At 63.1% G+C, this 24,775-nt stretch overlaps 1 protein-coding gene across 1 annotated transcript in view; it reads right to left on the bottom strand.

Moving 5' to 3' along the window:
• ARID3A (AT-rich interaction domain 3A) overlaps window positions 1–24,775 on the bottom strand; it is a 35,844-nt gene that overhangs the window by 1,608 nt on the left and 9,461 nt on the right. Inside the window, exons 3-6 of the mRNA XM_062596188.1 lie at window positions 4,813–4,885; window positions 1,583–1,766; window positions 1,169–1,416; window positions 415–711 (exon numbers count right to left, since the gene is read on the bottom strand). Coding sequence (XP_062452172.1) covers window positions 415–711; window positions 1,169–1,416; window positions 1,583–1,766; window positions 4,813–4,885 — 802 coding nt within the window. The remainder of the gene's footprint in view (window positions 1–414; window positions 712–1,168; window positions 1,417–1,582; window positions 1,767–4,812; window positions 4,886–24,775) is intronic.

The raw sequence follows: 24,775 nt of genomic DNA, 5'->3' as shown, positions 1-24,775 counted from the left end.
GACCCAGGGCTGCAGCAGAACGGCAGCTTCTGCCGCTCGTGTTTGCTCTGGCTGTATTGGGAGATCTCAGAACCGGCCCCACAGCGCTGGGCACGGACTGGAGGGGGCAGAGGAGTCTCAGGAGACTCTGCTGGGATCTCGCTTGTCCGGGGAACGCAGGCGCGGGAGCAGCGGGGCGATCCCCACGGAGCAGCGAGGCCAGGCTCAGGCAGTCCAAATCCGGGCCACCACAGCGGGGATCAGCTGGCTTAGCAGCCCCGTGCCCAGACCCTGCTGCAGCCGCGGGGTCCGAGCAGACCCTGTGGGCTCAGGTTGGGGGATCGCAAACGTCCCGGGCGCAGCTCCCCCTGCTCGGAGCTGGCCCGGGATGCCGCCCCCGCGGGACGGTGACGTCCCCGCGGCCGAGGCACTGACCTGGTGAGCGGGTGCCCTGGCTGTTGATGCGGATGCTCATGGGCAGCTGGGCCGTCATGGCCAGGAGGTTCTGCTGCAGGGCCCGCTGCATCAGCCGCTGCTGCTCGTCCGTCACCAGCGCCATCTTCTTCTCCGGGGGCTCCCCGGACTCCAGCTTCTCCCTCAGCTGCTCCAGGGCCACGGCCTGAGCGGCCGCGGCCACCTGCACGGCGGCAGCCTGGGCTGCGACCACGGGGTGGCCGGCCAGCGACACGGGGAGCCGGCTGGGCATGGAGATGGGGATGGGCGAGTCCTCTTCTGCGGAGGCAGAGCGGCGAGGCGGGTCACACAGAGGTGCTCGGCCAGCGGGGTGCCGCTGCCCCCCGCTCCCGGCCACGCCGCTCCACGTCCCCCTTCCACACACAAGCCCTGCACCTGGGCCAGCCCCGGACTCGTGTCTGCACCGGGAAGCGCTGCCCCGCTCCTCTCTCCCCCTCTGAGGATCGGAGCCGGATAACTAGAGCCAGGCCCCCACCTCCTCCCGGCACGAGCCACGGTGCCTCAGTTTCCCCCCACGGAGAGGAAACCCTGGGCTCTCTCCGAGGGGGGAGAGGGAAAACCACAGAGCTCGGGAAGGCGACCGGAGCCAGGCATGCAACCCTAAGTAAGACCATCCACGGGGAGCCAAGAAACGAAACCTCCTGTGCTCAGCTCTGCCCGGTCGGGGGTAGGAGGGGGCCCAGCCCGCGGCCCCGGCCCCGCTGGGGGCTGTTACCTTTCTTGATCTTCTGCACGGGAGCGATGGAGCCGCCGTTGGTGGCCGAGGCCAGCCCCAGGGCCGGCACCTGCAGCTTGGGGGAGGAGAGGAGGCTGTGGGTGCCGCCGGGCGAGTACGTGAAGAGGGAGCTGCCGAAGCCCTGCCGGCGGCCCTCCCGCCGGTTGCTGTCGATGGCTGCCTGCAGCTCGTTGGGGTTGCTCAGCCCTCGCTTCTCACATTCATAGGGGTACAGGTACTTCATGTACCTGCCGGCAGAACGAGCTCGTGAGGCGGTGGCGGGGCTCGGGGCGCCCCGGCGCGTCCCCGTCCCTCCCTCCCTCCGCCCGGCTCGCGGCCGCCGAGCCGGCGCAGCACGACCCTGCCGGCGCAGGGACGCCCCCCGCCCGCCGCGCCGAGCCCCCCGCCGCTCACTGGGTGCGTAGCGTGAAGGCAGCGCTGGTGATAGAGGTGGGCAGGTTGAGCCCCTTGGTGATCTCCCGCCACAGCTTCTTGTTGATCACTTCCACGAGGCCTCCCTTCTCCGTCACCAGCATGTAGAGCATGTACAGGTCCAGCACCTGCTTGGCCATGATGGGGATCCGGTTGACGGGAGTCCCTGCAGGGTGGGGAAAAGGAGGCAGCAGGGTTGGGCCGCTGCTTTGCCACCCCAGCGAGATGCCATCCGAGAGCCTGCCAAGCGCCCGGCTGGCCACGCGCAGCTGAAAGGCGGCCGAGTCCCGCCGGCGCCGGGACGAGGTGGCCGCGGCCTGGGGAGCAGCAAGGCAGCGCCCTGCTCTGCGAGGGGTGGGCTGCGAGGGTCCGGAGGCGCACCGGCACACGGCGGCGGCCGCGGGCGGGAAGAGGGCGGCGGGGGCTCGTGCAGAGGGGCCGAGCCTGCAGCGCTCAGGGCTGGGCCGCCCATCAGCTCCTGCAAGCCCTGTCCGTGACTGAATCACCTCCTGAAAGGGGAAAGCTCTGGCGGGGGCAGGAGAAGAGAGGCAACGCAGGAAATTCCCAGGTCAGATATCACACGAAAGGAGGAGCAGAGACAACAGGGCATTTTTTCTCCTTCTCCTCCACTACTACCTTCTTTTTTCTTTAAAACACCCCCCCTTCCCCCATTCATTGCATTCTTGCTAAATGTCAGCCTTACCCATGAAGGAAAAAGAAACTCAAGAGTTTTCAGCCACAGTCACCAAAATGGGGTCAAATGTGGTTTCTCAAACTGTGGTCAGCTGCAGACAGCGACAGGAGCTGTTTATAACTATTGGCAGTGCTTCAGAGCCACAGAGAGGAGGGTCCCATCATGCCAGGGGCTGCACACACGCGCATGTGGGTTTATAACCTCAAACAACAGACAACTAGATGGAAGATCTCCATCTCCTCCTTTGCAGGTCGAATCCCAAGAGCCAGAGATGGGAAGCAGCTCACCAACGGCACCTGCGTCAGGGGTCTTGCCCAGCTGACGGTGGGCACCCTCCCTGCCAGCCTTCCCCTCCAGCACCCAAAGATTTCAGCCAAGACACAACAAGCGCATCGCCGGGGACCCGCGCAGCCCGCTCTGGGCAGCGAGGACAGCCCCCACCGCCTCCAGCTGCCCCCTACGGACTGCAGCTCTCCCTGCCTCGAAAACACGCTGACTTCACGTCATGAAAACACGCGATTACTTCATTCCGCCTTCCCTGGGGCCTCTCCCTTCCCTCCCCGCTCACGAGAGCTTTACCTAGCCGCTCGGTGTTGTTTGCTTAAACGCCAGGGGCTCCAAAAGGACCCCAGAGGGATGGAGCGAACCCGTGGGAATGCGCAGCCAATTATTCCTCCTTCCTGCTTCTTTCCTCCCCTCCTCTCCACCCCCCCCACCACACACACGCTTTCCTAAATGCCTCTTTGACAAAAGGCTCGGTGCAATGATGCATCAGCACTTCAGGGCTCGTTTCCACGCAGAAAACTGGTCCTTGACTCAGACAAGCACCTCACTTTTTAGCCTCCTAAACAAAGGTACCGAACCGGCAAGCATCTCCGAGCCTGCTGGCTTTCCGCCTCCTTACTAACTTGTGCAAAACTGAGCGTGTCCCTGCCTGGGAAGTTTGGGACCCTCCCGGATATCCCAGCAGAGGAGCTGCTCTCCCGTTTCCTACCCCGCCAGCCCAATTCCACCTCAACAAGTTATTCCGCACATGCTGGCCTGCTGCCCCTGCCCGGGGGCTGCACGCGGCCGCGACACTACAGCACAGCGCTCCGGAGCGCCGGGCGCTGCGGTGCCCGCGCGGACGCCCTCCTCGGCGGGGCCCCGGGAGAGGGCAGCACCTCCCGGCGCAGGGCTGGCACCGGGGCCGCTCGCTCCTCGCGCGGCGCCGCGCCGCGCCAGCCTGCTCTTGTCCGCAGAGATCTCCTGCCCCTGCTCACGGAGAGGCACAAACGCACCTGCTAACATTGTCTTGAAAGCCAGTTCCACCCCAGGACCAAAAATACTCGCCTAGAGCACAGAGCCCACACCAGTCCGAACCAGCAAGGGCCACAGAGCTACCCCAGTTTACACCACGCGAGGAGCACGCTCTCGAGGGCTCACACGGGTGTTTGGCAGCCCGGGTGTTTGGCACAAGGCCCTTACAGAGGTGTCCCTGCTTGGGAGAGACCCTCCACTGGGGAAGCTAGGTTTGAAGCAGGTTTAGACCAGGTCAAGAATTGTGGCAGGATACAATCAGACTGACTCCTACCACTAAATAATGAAAATATGGGTATGCATATGTATATATGTTTATACACAGATATTAATTTGACAGCCTCCTTTTGATATCACAGGCCAACATTTTCCAAACATGGCCAGTGATAATGGTCCCCATTAACCCTTAAAATGGAGAGGATATTGAAGAGTGGCTGGTTTCGACCTCGCTGGGGAGCGGGCAGAAAACACTAGCTGCTTTTCACATCGCAGGTGCAGGTTTTGGCCAGGGTGGTGGCCACGGCAAAACAACAGCTCTCGTGTGCTGTTAATGGACCAGCTCCTACTCAGATGCTGGTGCAGACCAGCAGGGTGTCTGGCAAACACGTCAGGGCTGTGGAGGAGTGACTGGAATTTGCAGATTCAACTCAGGGAGTGCTTGGCACTTTTGTGATGAAGAAAAGGGATTAATTCCAGCAACATATCAACCCCTCTCCGGAGATGTTTGTGAAATGGAGCTATGTCCGCTCATATTTGAAAAGCGGAGAGACACAGACAGAAGAGACAAAGATGCAAAAAAAACAGTGAAGCATTTTGCCACCTTTGCAACAATTAGAGAGAAAGGACAGCATGGAGAAGGAAGTAAAATGAACTGCCAGAAACCATTCAGAAGGGGACAAATCTTGCTGAGAAGGGGCAGTAAGTTCCTGAGACTTTGATAAAATTAGACTCATAGGGACAAAAAGCAGGGCCAGTGCAATAATTTAATGACTTTAATTGCTCTGCTGAGTTAATGGCACTGATTTCAATGGAGCAAGTTTGACCCTAGTTTGCAAAGAGGTTAAAAATTAACTACTAGTCTGGCCAGAGCTTTAACCTTGAGGTTATAATGATATGCAAGGAAATAAAACCTGTGGCCCTGACATCTTAGATTAAATAGCACAGCCTCACAGCTGAGGAAGCACGGGAAGAGAAAGGCCGACGGCACGCACGAGCTCACCTCGCTTCTGCATGAAGCTGAAGAGGTCATCTAGGAATTCTTTCCTCTTGGGGTCGCCGTCCAGCTCGTACAACTGTGCACGCAGACAAGAAGAGAAGAAAATCACTCATGTGTCCGCAGGGGAGCAGGGTGGAAGGGCAGAGAGCAGCACAACCGCCCCCAGCCTCCGTTCCCGAAGCCCGGCAGCACGCAGGCAGCAGCACAGAGCCCTGCGCTGGGGCTCTGTGCTGGAGGAAGCCAAAACCAGCAGCGCCCGGCGAGGAGGGGAACAGCACGTCACGCTCCGTGGGAAGCCCCACGCTGTGCATGCACTGGGGCCGGCTGGGGGGCAGAGCTGGCGGAGGAAGGGGCGAGGACGGCAGTCCGGCTGCCTGAACCCACGGCCTCTCCCTCTGCTTGCTGAAAGCCAAGAACCACCGCCCGCGTTTCCCAAGCGCGGCCCCTTTCCCGGAGCACCCCCTGCGCACGCTGCGCTTGCTGCTCCGAGCCCTGCGGCTCACGAACCACGGGGGCAGCGGCTACCGTGGGAGGAGAAGGTGGCGCGGGGCTCGTCCACCTCTGCTGCTTCCCCACCAGCCCAGCACCCGCCACAGGGCAGGATGCATGACCGGCGCGCGTGGCTCCATGCAGGGAGAGCAAGTGCAACCTCCAGCCCCACGAGACTGCCCTGCGGGACCGAACGCAGGGCGCACGATCCCTCCGCCCTGGCTGCTGCCAGTCCGCAGGGGCCTGGGAGAACAACATCCATCCGAGGGCTGCGAGCAGCTCTCACAGGGCAGTAACGGGATCCAGCTACGCACTGGGAAGAGGTGGCAATGCAGGCCACTTGTGGGGGCTTCCAAGGGATTCCCATGGATTGCTGGGGCCCAGGAAGACATTGCGATCTCCTGCCTGTGAATCTCTCCTGTAACACTTTGCCTTTTGAGTTCTCCAAGCTGCACACGCTGCAGGCTCACGGCCACATGGAGATTGTGGCATGTGGTCACAGATGGCCAAAAGGAGGGTCGCTCTAGGGTGGGTGCCCAAATTCCCGGGAAACCCGATTCAGAGCGAGCTGAGTGCTAAGTGATGTAGGGAAGCTTTTAAAAAGCTCGATCCTTAAAACATGCTTTGCTGCAAGACAAGAATAAATGCTGCAGACTTTGACCAAGTGGCAGGAACCAGGTCAGACCACATACTCCCTGACCGGATCACCCTCATCTGAAAGGCGGTGAAAGGTGCTACGATTGCAAAGCTTTGGAAGACACCCTTGGCTGCACCGTCGCTGGAGGTGACTGACTTTGCTGCTTGCTGGCAGAGCTGATTTCTCCGAACAGCTGATGCACCCGCGGAGCAACACCCACTTGGTGTAATTAATGCGCTCTCAGGGCACACACTTGACATAGCTCAAATGAAGAGCAGCAACGTTTCCTCCCCAAGAATAGGCCGCGAGCACGTCATGGCCTGCAGCTGTGCTGCACCTTTAAAGAGACAAGGGGGACACGGAACGGCAAGGTTAGCTGGGAAGGAGCTCCAGGACCTGCTGTGGGGCACAGCAAGCCCCGCACAGCCCAGCTCCTGCGTGTGGGGCAGGAGCTCTGGGGGGCACCCAACTGCCCGTGGGGATAGGCTGGGGGGCAGCACCCCAAACAGTTGAGCTGTGCTGGGGCACTTACAGTGCAAGGGCTGCACAAGGCCATCAGCAGCTCCAGGACCATGTGTCCTTCCCAAGCTCACAGCTGCTCCACAGGCAATGGGGCATGCGGGGACCTGGAGGAACTTGCAGTCAAAGGGCAGAAGTTGCTACTACACAACATGTCCCACAGACTGAGCCCTCCGGACGGCACGGAAGGGGTGGGAGGGGGAAGGTCTATGCATATGCACAAGGCTCTCAGCCTCCAGTTTAACTGCTGCTCCGGCAAGTGTTTTGGCACGGAGGGAAGTGGCACGAGGTGTGCGCAGAGGTCCTCGGGCAGAAAGCGTGGGTGGCAGAGCACTGGGTCACTGTTAACATCGCTTGTCCCTTGCTGGCTGTGCCACGAGAGTGCCTGTCGCCCTGCTGCCAGGGGAAGGGGCCTGGAGGCATTTGCCTTGCTTAGATCCCAGCACTCCAGTGCCCCGAATCACCGTGCCACCACTAACCTCACACGGAGGCAGGAGCGGCTGCGACTCTGCAAACCCCACAATAAACCCCCAGCTCCTCCCGGAGAACGCAGCTCCCCAGTTTATTTTTAGCATCCACCACGCTCTCGGCACAGAATGGAGCAATGCATCGGCACGATCCCTCCTCCTGAGAGCCTCCGCACCTACCGCGCGCCTTAAGCAAGCTGACGCCAGGTTGTTGGCACGCTCGTACGCCACAGACTGCCTTTCTGGCCTTGGTTCATTCAGAGGCAGGTGCCTAGGGATACAGCCCCGGAAAATCACCGCTGTGACAAGATGAAAAGGAATGTGAGCTGCGTCCTCCTCTCCTGACTCCCGTGGAGAGCACACAAGCCTACGATCGCTGGCCACTGCTGGACCTATTCCAACACGTCCCATCGGGCCGCTGGTTCCTCTCCTGCTGGCAACCTGTGGGACTCAAACCTGCTGCCCACGACCCAGTCTTTTATCACACTTTGATTTCAACCAGTCCGGAGAACAGGCTGGCATTACAAGCCTCCCCGACCCGCGCGAGGAGGGCCGAGCTTGGCACGCTCCGTACCAGTGGGTTTGGGCAGACGCTAAGGACGCAGGCGGGCTGCCCTGTCCGGAGGGCTCCCCTCGTGGGAAGCCTCGTGCCGTGGCACGCTGCGGTCCATCCCGCGCGCCTCCCGCGGCCCTGGCTCCGTGCTGGCTCTCGTGAGCAAGCTCCACCTTTCGCAACTTGCTCCCATTTTGAAAAGCTACAAATCTGGCTAGGAGCCTGGTCCTGAAAGCACGCTGCCCCCCGGCGAGGCTTCGTGTCTGTCGGGAGCAGACCGTAGAGCTGGCAACCTCTCCTGCAAAAGCTTTTCCCTTCCAAGCCTCCCTCGCAGGCTGCTTCCCAATGCCCAAGGCATGATTCCTGTAGTAAACCCGACAAGATTAATGAAGCTGGTGCAGTGCATTGCACCATGCAGAAAGCCCTAGCAATACACAACTGGGAAATGTTTTTATAAGCCAAGACAGGAAGATCTATGCAAGGCCTCCAACCCAGACGTTCCTCGAGCGTCCATTTCTGCTCGGACCAGCTTTTGTCTTGGGACCCCACCCAGTGTTTGACAGCCAAACACATTCCAGCCCTGATTTATGGCAGTGAGATTTGCTGGCCTGGAGAGCAACTTATACATACACACATGCACATTCATGCAAGCTGTGCCTCTCCCCAAGTTTTGAAAGCTGTATTGCAGCGTGATTTTTGCCTGGTGGAGGCGGTCTGGGGAATAATCCCTCTCCCTGAACATCGACCGAGGAAAGCACCTGGCTAAAGAGCCGCCAGGCGCCGCAGCCGGGGCCAAGCGCGCCGGGAAGGGGAACCAGCCCCTGCTCCTGCCCTGGAGCAGCAGGGCAACGTGGGCAGCGCTCAGGCGCCCTGGGCTGCGAGCAGGGGACGAGAGGTCTTTGAGGACAAGGGCTCTCTCCCCCCTTTTTGGGACGTGCCAGTTCAGGTGCCGCCGAGCCGGAGCCGCTCCGCTCTTGCTCCCCGGGAAGGGGCGGCAGAGCCCCCTCGCCGCCCTCGCCCCCGTGCCAAGCAACCCTCGCTTTTCTCAATGACAATTTTGAACAACTGCCAGCAGAGCCGGGGCCGCGGGGCTGCCGAGAGGGGGCTATAAATATTCACACGTAACTCAACAGGCACGTACTGCGGGGCCACGGACCGCGCTTCGGCAGATTAGCACGTTAACCGTGTAAGCGATCCGCCGGCCCCGCGGGCGGCTCGTGCCGCGGGCCTGCCCGGCGCGGCGCGGCACACGGAGCCCCCCGCCCGGCCACGGGACCGCCGCGGCGGCCACGCGCCCCGGCCGCGAGCTGCGGGCTGGCAAGAGCCGCGGCCGAAGCCCGTCCGCGCAACGTGCGCCGCGTGGGGAGGGATCACGGCTCGGCTTGCAATTCCTGACCCGCCGGCGGCCGATCAAAGGGATCAATGAGGCTGAGCCGGCGGCAGGGGAAGGGCGCTCCAGGAAAGCCATAAACCCGCAGTTCCCCTGGAAACCCTGCAAAAGCGCGCCCCAGCCCTGAGCAAACACCCAGCAGCTGGCCCGGGCCCCGCAGAAGCCCCCGTGCCGCCCCGAAGCCTGCTGGCCCCAGCGCCGTGCCCCGTCCCAGTGGCCGTGCAGGCGCCTCCGGTCTCGAGGCCGAACCATGGTGGGAGCGCGGCCGGAGGCAGGGCGTGGGGAGCGGGACAGGACGGGACGGCGTGGGGAGCGGGACGGGATGGGCACCATCGTTTCCCTGCCCAGCAAGCGCTTTCCCCCCACCTCCTTGCCTCCAAGCTCCCTCCAGCGCCCACGGGCTGGCCCACAACCTCGTTTTTATCTTTTTTTTCCCCAGCAGGGAACTCTCCGCTGTGCCCTGCTTCCACTTCTCCGCCGAAACGCACGCTGCTGGGGCGCTTCCCGGGAGCCGGCAGGGCCAGCAAGCCCTGCGCTGCAGCAAGGCGGGCTCGGGGGAGCCCGGCGAGCCCCCGCGCGGCCCCCGGCAGCCCCCAGCCCCTTCTCTGGGACGCTCCCCCGCAGCGCCGGCTCTGGCTAAGCCCCGCTGGAGGCTGCGGCCCCCCGGGAATTGCCCTCCTTCGGGCGGGCAGCTAGCCCCGAGCCGTGTGCTGGCACCGGAGGGGACCCGTGTCCCCGCGGGGCTCTGACAGCACGAAACCAGCCCCGAGCCCCCAACGCAGCCACGCTGCTGACGCCGCTGAGCAGCTCCTGGCTCGCTCCAGGCTCACGAGCACTTGTTCTCCCGCATTTCAGACAAAGGAGTGGAGAGGAGGTGGGATGAGAAGGCAGGAGGCTTTTTGCAGCCGAGCCAGCTGATTAAATACACATCCAGGGAGGGAAGAATGCCGCTTAGCAAAGGGGAGGGGAAGGCTGGAAAAACATCACCCTCCTGCTCTGCTGCACGGCAGCGGGGGATGAGAAAGGGAGCTGCAAGACAATAAAAGTGCCAGGAAAGCGATGTGTGAAGCGAGAGCTCCCCGAGCACGGGCTCTTGGCGCGCGGGAGGCGCTCCCGCACGGGCAGGAAGGTCGCTGGAAGAAAGCGGAGGGGCTGGGGTCAGGGCGCCGGCGGGCCGATAACACACGGTCGAACCGCCCACGGAGCGCGCCTGTTCTCGGGGAGCCGAGCGCCCTGCACAGGCGCCGTTCCCCCGCGCGCGGGGCCGGGACGCGCCCGGGGCACGCAGCGCGCTACCTGCCGCTGGGCAGCCCCGGTCCGGCGCTCGCCCCCGAGCGAGTCCCCCCGGGCCGCGCCGCTCGCCGCTCGGCTCTCCGCCGCGATTCACCGCGGGGGCGCAGGTACGAAGCGCTACCAACCAGCCCGCGCCGACCCGCGGCCCCGCGGCGCGGCCGTCTCGCGGAGCCGACCCCGGCGAGGCAGGCAGCAGGGAGCGTCACAAGCAACCTATCAACCTGCAGAGCTCTAAAAATTGATTAGTCATTTATTAAAACCTTGGCTCATTCAATTTTTATAAAGGCAGCCCTTAAATAAAGTTCCTCGGGGCCTCTCCACGGACTGCTGGGAGCTGGGGAAGTATCCTTTAAAGCAGAAAACTAAGTGTTGCCTTTCGGGAAGAGACAAATGCAGTGATTCATTCACTGCCCTGAAACTCTGCTGGGCTCCTCTGGGCACAGACCGGCCTCGCCCACGGAGCGCCAACGCTGCCGGACCAGACGCGTCAGCTCTGCGCGGCAGGGCTGCCTGGACTTGGCGCACGTGCGGCTCCCGGGGAAGCTCTGCGCCTGCACGCAGAGACCGCGGACCCAACATGGCAGAAATCCACCTCCGAAAACCTTTGCCAAACCCCCAGCAATGGCACCGGGATAACCAAGGGCGGAGGGGCCGGGAGGGCTCAGCACGCGCGGGCTGCGCAGAGCAGGAGCATCCTCCACCCCGCGCGCCCCGGGCTGGGTCCGCTGGGCGTTCCCGCAGCACGGCTCCTCAGCCTGCTCCCGTTGGGTTTCAAAGGAAACGGTAATGCACCAATTTAAGAGGATGAAAGAAAGTCAGCGGCCAGCTGAGGAAAACGTGCAACTGCTCAGCTGCAGGGGATTAGCAGGAGCACGGGCCGTTCGCCGTGCGCCGATCGTTAAATGCACCTTTGATCCTCAGCGGGTCCCGAGGGTGGAAAGTGCTGACTGGCCCGCGAGCGAGCGAGCCTGGCCGTGGTCCGTGCCAAAGTCCACTGACCGAGCAACCCAGCTGCCGGCCGGCGGAGATGGCCGTGCTCGCCTCAGCGCTCTGGGATGCGGCGTCGAAGGAGGTTTCTGGGCGCTTCAGCGCGGGCAGGCTGGGCGTGCAGAGAGAGCGCTCGCCGCCGCGGCGGAGGCAGACCGCGTGCACGCGGGTCTCGTGCCATCGGTCTTGGTGGGCACACGGGAGGTCGGCGGCTGACCTGGCCCCCGGGTTCCTCCTCCCAGCACAGAGCCTTCGGGGGACCGAGACCCCACCGAGGCGTTTCCCCCCGGAAACGGCCCTGCCTGCCGCCGCCGCTCCCATCGCTCCCACTCGCTGCGAGCGACGGCAAGGCGAGGGGCTCTGCGGGCTCCCCGGCCGCACGCCTCGCCAGTGCTGCAGGCACCTTTCGCAAGCTGCAACTTGCGGTTTGCAGCAGGATTTCGACAGCTCCGCAGGACTCGCAGCCACCCACCGCCCCGCAGGCGCTGCGAGCCGGGACGGCCGAGCCGGAGCCCAGCGGCGCAGGCCTCGCCGTGCCTCCTCTCCGAGCCCAGGGCCCGGCGGCCAGCCCCACGCCGCTGGGAGAGGCTATCCTCCTCCAAGAGCCTCCCCGCTACCCTCAACCGGGTCTGCGGGCATTGCTACTTCTAACAAAACAAGAAGATGCAGGGGAGCTCGGTGGCGAGGGCAAAGGGGAGCCGCCCCTCGAGGAGGGGTGTGCGGGCAGAGCACCGAGCCCACGGGCGCCGCGGGGACCCGCGCCGGCCCCGGCTCCCCGCAAGGCCCAGGACTGCCCTCGGCTGCCCCCAAAGCATCTGCGGAGCCATCTCTGCTCGTCCCTCGCTACCAGAACGGAGCTGCCCAGTCAGTGGCAGAGGCAGGGAAAGGGAAAGAAATTAGTGACTTCCACTGAGCCTTTACAGGATTTCCTTGCATTGATGATATCCTGGCTTTGCCCAGGACTCCTCACTGACAACACGCGTTCCCACACGCCGCTGCTGCGCTGGCGGGGCAGAGCGCAGCCGTGCGAACCCCCTCTGCCACCCCCGCACTTAGCAGCACTTATCGCAGCAAAGCTTAGGTATCAGATCTTAAAAATTGAGGAACCGAAATTTGCTCTTGTTTCAGCACCCTGCGAAACCGAGGGTGCCGTCGGCGCACGCCCGCCTCTGCTGACGCCACCGGACTGAAATCAGCAGGTGCAGAAGTGCTGCTCGTGCCAATTTTCCTGCGCTGCACTCCGGGGCCAGCCGCGCTCGGACACGATTACTCTGTTAAATAGAAAACACAGGTTCTCATTAGGGAAATACAATTACTGACTGCAAGGCTCCGTGCAGAGATAATAAAGGCTCTCAGGCAGTAAGCCACGAGGAAACACCCCTGCCACAGTTTATATAGTTGAGTCAATAGATTTACATTTCGTAATTAGGCAGGCTATAAGGAGGTGGAAATATCTTAATTTGTAAAACAGCAGTCCTGAGAACATCCTGCCCAAATGGAGACACCAGCCTCCAGTCCTGTCCCCCAGGAACGCTGGGTCCGAACAGCCAAGATCGGGAATGAGGATGTGGTCAAGGGAAAAGGACGTTGCACCAAACGAGAGCCAAAGCAGGGCTGGAGGGACGCCAGCGCAGGGACCGGCCGGCTCGACGCGGCCTCGCTCGCAGGGCGGTCGCTGCGCCAGGGCCGCCGCCGGGCACGCTTCCAGGGATGGGACGCCGCTCCGCCTGCCCTGCTCCTGCCCGGGAACGCCGCTCAGCCGACCACGGAGGACCACGGCGCCGCGCGGGGACCGGGCACCCCCGACCCGCGGGGTTCCCGGGAGCCGCCCCGCTCCGCAGTGCCGGCTCCGCGGCTCCCCCAGCGCCCGGCCCCGCGGGACGGTCCGTGCCAGCGCCGTCTGCCCTCGCCGCCTCCCCTCTCCTCGCCCCGAGGAGCGGTCGGCGAGGGCCTGGGAATCCTGCTCCCAGTGCAGGGTTTGTCCCAGTGCTCCTGCGGCACAGGAAAACGCCACAGAGCGACCGACTGCTCCCGTTAAGGGTCTGCTTCGGAGGCAAACGGCGCTTGCTGGCATGGTTGGGTCCCGAGTTTGAGTCCTGCTGCAAGCCTCTGCCTGGATTAGTGCATGAGCCTGCCCCGCCACCACGCAAACTCTCCTCCTCCCCAGCCCGATCACCAGCTTTTCCACAGACCAGCTCAGCACCAGGTGCCAGATGGCCATTTCCAACAGATAGATAATTAAGTGAAGGAGGAATTAGGCGTGCTGCAGGCAGAAGAGGCTAACCCTGCACCGTGCACCCTGGTAGGATCCCAGCCTGGCGTTTGGTGTGGATGACCGGATTAACGTTTCAAACCAGATTACGTGAAAATCCCAGCCCGTTGACTTTAAATGGGCTTGCTGGAACGCGGCCGCCTCGGCAATGCCAGGAATGCCGGAGAAAGTCGTCCGCACAAAAGCACCGGCGGGCCCAGCCCTCCCTGCGGTATGTGCCGAGAGGGTCTGCCGAGAGGGACCGAGATAATAAACACAGCAAACACAGGGGGAGGGGACGAGCTGCCTCCATCCCACGCTGGGCCGCGGAAGAGCCTCTTCTCCGCTCAGAGCCGCCCTGCGAGGTGTAAGCAAAGCCGGCAATTAAGGCAGGGAGGGGAAAGCGACACCAGGAGGCTGCTGCCTAATGAGGCTCCCGGAGCGCGGCCCCTGCAACTTCAGGGCTTTATGCTGGAGCCGGACAAATCTTTTAATCAAACCGCTCGGCTGCTGCCTCGCATACAGGAGCCTTCACACCCACCCTGCCAAGGCTTTATATAGATCCCCTCCCCTGGAAAAAGAGAGCAAAGAATTTGCTGGGCTTGGTCTGGCAAAGGCGAATGCGGAGACCGCAGGGTCCCAGCACGGTTAGCAGCAGAGGCTTCGGTCCCAGGCCCAGTGGCACGAACCAGGGTCCCCGCATCCGAGTTAAAAACGAACGACCCCTCCGGATGTCTCAGTTCCGGGTTTTCAAGCCCCAGGGAATCATTTGCTGATTTTTTTCCATCATCAAGAGGGGCAGAAACTCACTTCTTTCCTCCTTCCTTTTTGCAACCTGCGTTTGGAGCGTGCAAGCCACAAGCCAGGCTGCGAGGAGAAACATCCCACGAGTCGCAAAGCTCGCAACAGCAATCAGGAGAGCCCGTGAGCTATGCCAGCAAGGCCTACGGTTTATGTCTTACAGGAGCCGAAAAGGTCAGAATTTCTACGTTCAGGAAAGAAAACACAGCGCAACTGGATACAGGAGCTTTCTGAGAACAGCTGAGAGCCCACGTGAGAAAAGCAGCCTGCGCCAGGCCAAAGGCAGCAGCTTCAGCCAGCACTGGGCAGGAGGCAGCTAGGAACCACCTCTGATCTGCTTCAGCGGGTTGGCTCTTTTTCTTTCTTTCCTCCTCAGGGACGCGTCTTTGTCCTCCACCGGCAATGGAGGGGGTGAAGCACGGCAGGCGAAATTGCATACGCTAAAGTTATTTAACGAAGAGTAAGCAAGGGAGCGGTGTTTCCGGTGCACACACACACACCGGTGCCTGCAATGACGCCTGCCGAACGAGGCGGCTCTTCAGAGGGAAAACCTGCCTTCTAACCCCCTCGAAAGCCCGGACGCGCCATGCAAAACTTCCACCTCCTCACCGCCCGCAAATGCGCTGCCAGCGCGTCGGCCCTGCCATTTCTCCTTGCGCGGCTCACACGTAGCGCCCAGATTTGGGGCGGGGGGTGGGGGAGACATTTCTGTAGAAAAAGAAAGTAACCTGTAAAAACTAGAGTAGTTGCTTACAAGCCCTGAAATAAAGTGTTTCGGATGATGTCGTTCAAACGTGGTTTCCCATAAAATGATGTCTTATTCACCAATTTAAGGTATCTGAATGGTCTGGAAACGAAGCAGCCCTGCTGCCTGGGCTCAGGGGATTGCAGAAGTGCCCTGGGTCAGTGCCAGATCCACGGGATGGTGGCACCACGGGGACAGCCCGCACCCAACCTCCGCTTGCGACCAGCCTGCAGGACCTTGCTGCGGAAAGGAGCCCATGGCCTTAGCAGCTGTGCCGAGGTATCAAGTGTATACCGGGCCAGATCGCGCGGTGTTCAGGGGACGATTCTCTTTCCATCTGCCCTCCCGACCAGCGGGAAGGGTGAAGGGCGCTGGCCCTGGCCCCGGGCGCACATCCCACGGGCAGACCAGGTGCTAGAGCACACGGCTTAGGGACGCATCACCCCTGGGCACGTGCTCCCGATCCCCTGCAAACTCCACAGCGAAGCCACCGGCGGCCCCAGGATCACAGAACCATAGAATCAGCACGGTTGGAAGGGACCTCTGAGAGCATCTAGCCCAACCTCCTGGCTCAGCAGGGTCACCTAGAGCATGTTAGACAGGGTTGCATCCAGGAGGGCCTTGAAGATCTCCAGAGAAGGAGACTCCATAACCTCTCTGGGCAACCTGTGCCAGTGCCCCGTCATTCTCACAGTGAAGAAATTCCTCCTCATGTTCAGGCAGAACTTCCTGTGGTTCAGTTTCTGCCCATTGCCTCTTGTCCTGTCACATGGGACAACTGAAAAGACCTTGTCTCCGTCCCCTCAACACCCTCCCTTCAGATATTTATACACACTGATCAGATCCCCCCTCAGTCTTCGCTCCCCAGGCTAAACAGGCCCAGCTCTCGCAGCCATTCCTCATAGGGCAGGTGCTCCAGCCCTCTGATCATCTTTGTAGCCCTACGCTGGACTCTCTCCAGTAGCTCCATGTCCCTCTTGTACTGGGGAGCCCAGAACTGGACACAGTACTCGAGATGAGGCCTCCCCAGGGCTGAGTAGAGGGGCAGGATCACCTCCCTCAACCTGCTGGCAACACTCTTCCTAATGCAGCCCAGGACACCATTGGCCTTCTTGGCCACAAGGGCACATTGCTGGTTCATAGTCAGCTTGTCATCCACCAGCACTCCCAGGTCTTTCTCTGCAGAGCTGCTCTCCAGAAGGTCAGCCCCGAGCCTGTACTGGTGCCTAGGGTTACTTCTCCCTAGGTGCAGGACTCTGCACATGCCCTTGTTGAACCTCGGGAGGTTCCTTTCTGCTCAGCCCTCCAGCCTGTCCAGGTCTCTCTGAAGGGCAGCGCAGCTCTCTGGTGTGTCACCCACTCCTCCCAGCTTGGTATCAGCAAACTTGCTGAGGAGGCACTCCATCCCCTCATCCAGGTCATTGATGAATAAGTTGAACAGGATAGGACCCAGTACTGAGCCCTGGGGGACGCCACTAGCCACAGGCCTCCAACTGGACTCCACACCACTGATGACGACCCTCTGAGCTCTGCCTTTCAGCCAGCTCTCAACCCACCTCACTGTCCACCAACACTGTCTTCCAACCCACACTTCCTGAGCTTATCTAGGAGGATGTTATGGGGGACTGTCAAAAGCACGGTTGGTTCGCAGTACCTGAGGTCCATTTGGGGCTGTTTGGGGGAAGGGCTGCAAACACAGGAGCGGGACAGGATGTCCTTGGCAGGGAGGGGCGATCGGCCAAGCTGCACCCCCTCCCCCAAAGCAAGGCTTAAACGAAGCCAAGAGGCAGCAGAGGGGCAAAGCGGGGCGGGGGGGGCCTGGCCCCCGATGAGCTGAGCTTTGAGGCTTGCCTGGGAGAGCGGAGACGGGACTCAAGGGAGCCTGACCCGTGCACGGAAAGGGCACGTCTCCTTTTGTCGCTCCGCTGCAGGCGGACGCGTAAGACGGAGTCCACTGACCGGCCCCGCGGGATTCCTACCGCGTGAGCTCAGGCGGCGGCGGGGCAGCGCGGGCGCCGGGCCGGGGCAGCCGCCGGAGCCACCCGCGCCCGACGGGCAGCGGCGCGAGAGCCGGAGGCCCGGGGCGGAGGGGGAGCCGGCGGGGGCGGCGCGAGGCTCCCGCGTCCCCGGGGCGGGCGAGGGCCCCTTTCCGGGGGGGGAGCCCGGGCAGGTTTGCAGGAGAGGTTCACGGGGCCGGCGGCGCGGCGCTTCCCGTCGGCTCTATTGTTCCCGCCGGTTCCCAGCATTGTCGGCCGCCCCGGCCGGGGGCTCCCCGGCAAGCAGGGCCCCCCCGCGGGTGCCGCTCCCCGGCCGGGCGAGCTCCGGCACTCGGGGTCCCGCCGCGGGAGCTCCCGGGGACGTCCCGGAATAAACCCGCTCCTGTGTTTGCAGCCCTTCCCCCAAACGCGAACCAGCCGTGCTTTCACCAACACCAGTAAAAATCCCGAGAGACGCCGCGGCTGCATCTCGGGCGCGGGCGCGCTCCCGACGCCAGGTCGCCGCGCCGGAGGAGCTGCCGAGACAGCCGCTCGGGACGCGACCGTCAGCAGCAACGCTGCTAAATCCTGCTGAATTCCTGGCCACAACCGACTTCCTGTGGCAACAAGTTCCACGGCGTCGATCGTGCGCAGGGAGGGCTCGCGTTTCCTCGTAGACGCCTACTAAGCTCCTACCGACACATCTGACGGAGGCCAGCTCTCCCGCCTGTGGTTCCAGAAACCCCAGACACCCCTTCCCGACGAGGCGAAGGCCCCGGACCCAGCTGAGCGCGGCGCTGCTGCTGCGCCCTTTCGCTCGGCTCAGCCTTGCTCTCGGCAGGGCCACGGCGCCCGCGGCGCCGCGCCGCTCTCCGCGGCCGGTCCCGGCCCAGCCCGCGCGCCCAACCCGTCCCGAAGCGGCACGCCGATGCCCGCCGCGAGGCCGCTGGGCTCCCCGCTGCCCCGGCTCCGAGGGGCCGCTGGCCCCCTGGGAGGGGGCGGGATGTTAGCACCTCGCGCAGCTCGAGGAAGGCGAGCCGGTCCCAAGCCGCTGCGCTGGGAGCCTGGGCAGAGCCCGGCCGCGGCACCAGCGCCGGGGAGGAAGCAGAGCCCTGCCTGAGGGTGGTCTGAGGAAGACCGCCTCCGCCTTCGTCACCAGCAACGGCTCCGGGGCCGGCGAAGCCCAAGGCTGCTCCGCGGCGCAGGCGGCGGGGCTGCTTCCCATCCGCCAGAGCCTGCGCGGCTCCGGGCAAGGAATGCGGCTCCGTCCCCCCTCGGCGCCGCATTCCTGAGCCGAGCCGCGGCCCCGCCAACGCCCGCGGGACGGCGGGGACGGCGGCGCGAGGGTCAGGGAGAAGCAGCCCGTGGAACCACCGGCAGCCCCCAGCTCCCGCATTAGCCGCTCGGAGCCCTCGGCTCGGGCGCCCCGGAGCCAGCGAGCCGCGAGCGCGCGGCCCCTCTCCTCGGCGGCGAGCCGCGCCGTGCCCGCTCAGCGCCCGGCACCGCGGCACCGCGGCGGCGCGGGACGGGGCGACCACGGCTCCCGGGGACCTGCTCACGGAAACGCCCAGCCCCGCGGCCGGCACCGGCCCGCTGCAGCGCCGGCGGGCGACGCACGAGCCCCGGGCGCGCGGCGGGCGCCCAGCTCGGCGCGGGCCGGTGTCAGCGCCGACGATGCGGGTGTCGCCGCGACGCCGAGGAAGACATTCAATGGGCGAATTAGTTAGCGTTTAACCTCCGTGACCCGCCGATTGTGCGCGAGTTGTTAGCTGTCCTCCCCTCCGCTGCGCAGGGACGGAGGGGCAGGGGAGGCGGCCGGCGGCCGGCCCACGCTGCCCGGCCCGCGGCGCGGCGCGGCACGGCACGGCACGGCGCGGCGCCGGCCGGTTTAGCCGGAGCCGGAAGGACAAACCCCCAAAGTCACCCAGAGCCTTTGGCCGCCAAAACACACGGTGCCGGGCGAGATCTTGTCCCGAGACGAGAACCGCTCAGCCGTTTTTCTCAGCTTAAGCAGCGGGGAGAGAAGAAAAAGCAGAGAGGAGAAGGGAAAACCCTGCTGCCAGGTCGCCCGCCCTCCGCTTTCCGCTCCAAACACAAAGCTGAATCCTGCCTCCCGCCCCTGGAGAGCCGGGGCCCCGCCGAGGCCACGGGAGACGTGTCCAGGCCCCCGAGAGGTCCCCGTGACACCGAGCACGGCGGCTCCGGCAGGGACCCCGGCGCAGCCGGGACCCGGCGCTGGGCTTAGCCGCTGCGGCTCCGCAAGCCCCGCGAGGGTCCCGCAGCCGGGCCGCCTGCCGCCCTTCGCGGGGAAGGCGCGGGACGAGGAGAGCCGGACTCCGTGCGGCTTAACGTCCGCCCGCGTGCGGCAGCGGAGCCGACAGAGAGGGCAGCGTGAAGCCAGGCCCGGAACAAGCTCCCGTTTCAAGGACGGTTGAGTTGTTGCTTTTTTTCTCCCTTTTTGCAAAGGAGGAAGTGAATTTTGCTGCAATTGCATTTTAAACGACTATTTCAGACAGACCTGCTGGGTGGCAGTTTGCAGGGGGGGGGCTAGAAAAAACGGCGCGGTTTCCCAGCCCGAATGCGACCCACACGGCCCCAGCTCGGGCCGCAGCGGCGCGACCAGCCGCGAGGCAGAGGCGGGCGACGGGGCGCTCGCTCTCGGCCCGGCCCCGCAGCCCCTCTCTCGGGGGGGCTCTGGGTGCAGCGCTCCTTCCCTGTCAACACTGGAGCCAAATCAGCTGATTCCCATTAGGGCCCCCATAGGGCTCGGGGGAGGCAGGTCCAGCCCCAGCTCTGCCCGATGCAGGTGCTGCTCTACCCGCTCGCGGTTTGGGGGAGCTCTGGCTTTTGGGGGGCAGTTACTCTTTTCTAAACCCAAAACCCCAAGCCAGGAAAGGTCGTTTGGAAGTCAGCTTCCAACAGCAGCAGAACGGCTCTCTCCAGACATTCGCCACGTATGCGTTTGTGCATGCCCTTGACACATGCTCTCTATCACACCTGACCTTGTGCAAATATTAATTCAGTGGAGTCAGTAAGTATTGAGAAAGCTTGGCCAGGAGAGCAACACCCAGAGACCCGGCTCACACACTGCTCACGCACAGCCCGTCCTCTCCCCCGGCAGCTCCCACGCGCGAGCCGGAGGCGCCGAGGCCCCCGGGGGGAGGCATCCCCCGGCCGGGGAAACAGCCCCGGGGCAGCAAAGCCGTCGCGCACAGGAGCCGCAGCCCCGAGCCCAGGCTCCTGGCTGGCCCCGCAGGACGGCCAGCCCCCCAGGTACTGAGGCAGCCTTCGCCGTGGGGTCTTTTCTGGGATTAAAACCAGTGCGAACCCCCCAGACGAGAAGGCGTTTCGCGCGCAGGCGGCGCAGGGAGGGCGCGGACCTCGGAAACACCTGCTCGGAAAGGGCCGAGAAGGGGCAGAAGCGGTGGCTGAATTAGCCGTCGCAGGCAAGCCGGGGTTTAAATTCCACCATATGTAAATGATCATCTTAGAAAGGAGATCACTGTAAGCCAAAGCAGATGAGTCACCCAGGGTTTCCACTCTCAGCCCGGCAGGGCTGGGGATTTGTGTAATTGCAAATCTGTTCCTGAAATGCAAGGCCTCGCACCTCGGTCAGCGGGACGGCTGCTCCGGCAGGCTCCGCGGCCCCCGGCGAGCTCGCCCCGGCGGAGAGCGGCCCCCGGGCGAGGGAATCCCCTCGGCCCTGATCCCCCCGCCACCGAGAGCTCGATATCTGGAAGAGGTCCAGCAGCCGCAGATGGTTTTGACAGGCAGCCAGCTGTGGGCCGTCAACCCTGGGAACGATCACCGCAAATCTTTTCAGACACACAGCGAAACCTCGCTGCTTTCTAGTAGCGCGGGAGCGCGCGGCGGCGGGGGGTGCACGGGGCGGGGGGCTCGCGGTGCGGGGGGCGGCGGGGGGCTCACGGCACGGGGCGCCCGCCCCGGCTCGGCCGCCCAGCTGGCAGCTCTGAGTCAGCAGCGCGGGGCGGGCTGCGGCAGCGCGCGCCGCCCGCGGCCGCTCGCCCCGTGACCCGGCTCTGCAATAATTTCTGCTTTGGCGAGAACTGCTGTCTTGCCCCATCCCACCTCCGCGCCAGAGGCGGCGTGAGCACGGGCCAGCGCTTTACAGATATTTAAAAATAAATCTATAAATACGTATGTTATTTTTAGTCTTAAAGAAACGAAGTCTGTGCAATGCCCTCCTTGGGTGGAGGGAAGCTTGCAGACAGATGGGGAAACTGAGGCAGGAGGCTAAGCCATTTGCTGAAAGGATTTAAGGCAGGAGCAGGCGTAGGTGTTGCCGGCTGCCATCTGCACGCGCCCGCCCCGTGCCCGGGCGAAGCCAGAAAGCGGCTGCCGCGGGGGGTCCCGGTCCCCGAGGACGGGGCAGCCCTGTGCCCCAGGGCAGGCGGCCCGGCGCCCGCGGCAGGCCGGCCCGAGGGGCGCCGGAGCCGGGCACGCCGCCCCCACCCCGGGGGAGGAGAGTCCCTGCCTCTAAGCAGCTCCCACAAAGGAAGGATTATCATCAGCTCCACTTTACAGACAAGAGACCCAGGCACAGAGAGATTAAGTGACTTATTCGAAAGGTCACGGAGCAGGTCAGTAGCTGAGCTAGGAACTGAACCCCGGGCTGCTGGATGCGGCCCCGCGCCAACCCCTCTCACCGGCATGCCGTGCCCGGCTGCGGGCGCCGCGCCGCGCCGGCCGGGCAGCGGCAGGTGCCTTATCAGGGGCGCGCACGCGGGAGAGCCGGGGGGCTCCCGGCGCTCGCAAACCGCCGCCTTCCTCCCGGGCCGCCCCGCTCCCCGCGGCGCGGCAATTGCAGCACGTCCGGCCAGCCTTAGAGGCAGGCTTCCATTTCTCGTGCGGTTACGGCCAGAAATAGGGCGATGGAGCAATGCTGCGCCCTTGCCCAACTGCTCCGCTCCCCACGGGGCCGCTTGCTTTGCTGACGAAGGACTTGGGCCGTTTTCCGTATTTTTTTTTTTTTTTAATAAACCTTCATTCCTGTTAGTTCAGCTGTGCGGGACCCAGGCGGCGACGGCATCCGTGAGAGCCCTGTGAGTCAGCCAGGGCCCGACGCCGCCGGGGGCCGCGCAGCTCCCCCGGGAAGCCGACGCCAGGAGCGGGCGCAGGCCGCGCGAGGCAGGAATGCCGGCGTGAAAGAGCCAGGCGGGGAGGCAGGAGATAACGCCTGGCTCGGAAGCAGCCCGGCTCTCCCGGCCCAGGCAGAGCCTCGAGGTGCCTGGAAGATGTTTCGTGTAGCAACAAAGCAAAAGCAACCGTTGTACGGTGCTGTGCTGGCACCCACGGCACCGGAGGCGGTTCCCAGCTCTGTCCCAATCTTCCAGCTCGGTTTAGCAAGAGGCAGGATGGAAAGCATCTCCTCTTCCCCTACCTGCTCGTTTCCAGGCCTCTTTGGGGCGAGCTGCTTCACTCACTGCCCCGAGCACTGCCCCAGCAAAACCCCCGGGGAACCGGCAGGTCCCTCCGGCAGAAGCTGGCCATCAGACTGGGAGCTGCAGGAGGATGACAGCCCTCCTGCAGATGGGATCCGAGGCAGCAGATACGACAAGCCAGCACACGGGGTGCTCAGCACCGGCCACCTGCCCACTGCTGAAGGCCGCACGCTGCCTCCTTTAACCTTCTCCGGAATGAAAGCAATCGAGCACTGCTAACGAGGAGAAGGGGAAGCCTAAGCAGGCTAACGAAGCATCAGGCCGGCTGGAACGGAGACACTTTGTGGCTAAGCGGTTCTGGCTGAGGAGAAGTCCCTGACCCCCGCCCGGGGGATCTGCACGGGATTACGGCTCCAGGAACGCTCACTTAGAGCCGTGAGCCGATTACGGGGCTGGATTCCTTGCAAGAAACACCCTTTAACGAGGCAGACGCTGCAGTGGAAGGAGCGGGGGGGGAAACGAGCCTTTCCTCGGAGGCGGTCGCCAGACACAGCTCGTCTCCCGCAGAACGGGGCGCGCGGGGCTGAGAAGGCGTCTCGGAGCACGGCTGCGCCCGGGGGGCCCCGCCGCCCTCTGAAGGCGGCTTATCCGTCCGGAATTACCCCCCCGCCCAGCAGTGGGACGCTTCCTTGCTCGCTCCGGGCACGCGTTCGGGCGCCGAGCGAAGCCCGCCGCCCCTTCTTGCGGCCGCGTGCCCTCCACGCCGCCGTCCCCCACGCGCCCTCCTCCTCACGCCCCTTATCGTCCCGCCGCGCTGGCCGGACGCGGCCGTCGCCCTCCTCGCGCAGCTCGAGCTCCTCGGCTCCGGGGGCCCCCGGGTGACGCGGGCGCTGCCGTTTTATCTGCTCGAGCCCTGCGTCGCAGCTGCATCGCAGCGGCCGACAAGGGCAGGCACGTTTGGGGAGGGGAAGCTCATCCGCTCGGCTTGCTAATGTAATAAAGCCCCAATCAGTATTTTAAAGAAAGTAAATGGACCCTCCTGCGGTCGCGAACGCCGGCTCCCCCCGGCCCCTCGCGGAAACCCGCGGCCGGAGGGGACGGCGCGGCGGCGGTATCACTTCTTCTGCAGCAACGACTGACTCACGGGGAAGATCCCTAGCTCTAGTCAGAAATAACATTTTGCATCTGGCTATTTCTTTCCAATTGATGAAAATCAAGGGGCTTTTTGCTAAACACTCCCCAGATTTTCAAGGGAAAGTAAATCCAAGCTGTCATTTCTCTACCCGGGGAAGAAGCCCAAGGGCTCACAGGAACACAGCGGCCCAGCCGCGCCGCAAACCTCCGCTCCGGACGAGGGTCAGGACCCTGGCCCGACCGTGGCCTCACGGCAAGCCTCAGGCAGTACGCTTCCATCCTGTAAGCACATGCTTTCCGTTCAGCTTTGAGGAGTTTTGGTCATAATGAAAATATTTTAAGAAAAAGATAATCAGAACAAACAGTTCCAATGCAATTAAACTAGAAACCTTTAATACTAATAAGAGTTTAAAAGAGACAGGCTTGTTCTACACATTTTAAAGGAACGCAGGGATTTTTGCATTCTCGGGACTCCAAGAGCTGGGGCTTTAGGACAGAAGAGCCCCTGCGCAGTGCTGAGTGTGGAGAGCATCCTGCAGGCTGCCACGGCAGAAAAAACCCTAATGCCACTTAAACCAAAAAACAATAAACCTCCTCCTTCCCTGTCTGGGCTCCCCCTTCCCACCCCATCCCCCAGTGATTTCCCGCACTAAAAGCCATTAGCAGAGTCTCTCTCCCGAACAAAAGTAACATCCAACCCCAAGCCGCATCCTGAGGAGCAATAGAGAGAACTGGCTCTATTCAAAGGGCGCCTTTGAACGAGAAATCACCATTTCCTCTGCCTCTTCAGCCCCTCTTGCATTTCCCCCTTTTCAGTTTTAATTGCTCGCTGAGTCATGTGAACAGCATGAAACCATTTAGGGCACCTGCCCCCAAGGGCAGCCGGCTCCAGGACTGCACACAAGGCTGCACGGCCGGAAAGCCACGCACGGCTTTCTCTGAAGAAACTCCCATCCTCGCCACACACACGTTTTCCCGAGGGGAAATTCCACTGACAAAACTGGAAGCTTTAAAAGAAGAGCCGGAGCGATTTTCCAGATCAATGCAACACCGATGTTGCAACTCCTGGCTTCACAGGGCTGCCTTCAATTACCCCATCATTTACTGGATTGCCCCATCATTTAGAGGAAAATAAAAAAGCCACGTCTCCTAGGAAAAGCATGGCTTGTTTTTCCTAAAAGCTAATAGCAGCCCGTGCTAAGTGTGGAGTCTAGACTTGTCTATAACCTAGAGGGGAGAGGGAAAGGGGGCCTCGATGTTGGTTTTCGGGCCTCCCCGCGCAGCCCGACACGTGCTCGGCCTCGCACAGAGGCTGCGGAGCT

This window comes from Rhea pennata, chromosome 27, assembly GCF_028389875.1.
Source record: "Rhea pennata isolate bPtePen1 chromosome 27, bPtePen1.pri, whole genome shotgun sequence".
Classification (NCBI taxonomy): domain Eukaryota; kingdom Metazoa; phylum Chordata; class Aves; order Rheiformes; family Rheidae; genus Rhea; species Rhea pennata.
Note: the sequence above shows the minus strand (reverse complement) of the source record. Positions and strands in the feature narration are given on the sequence as shown.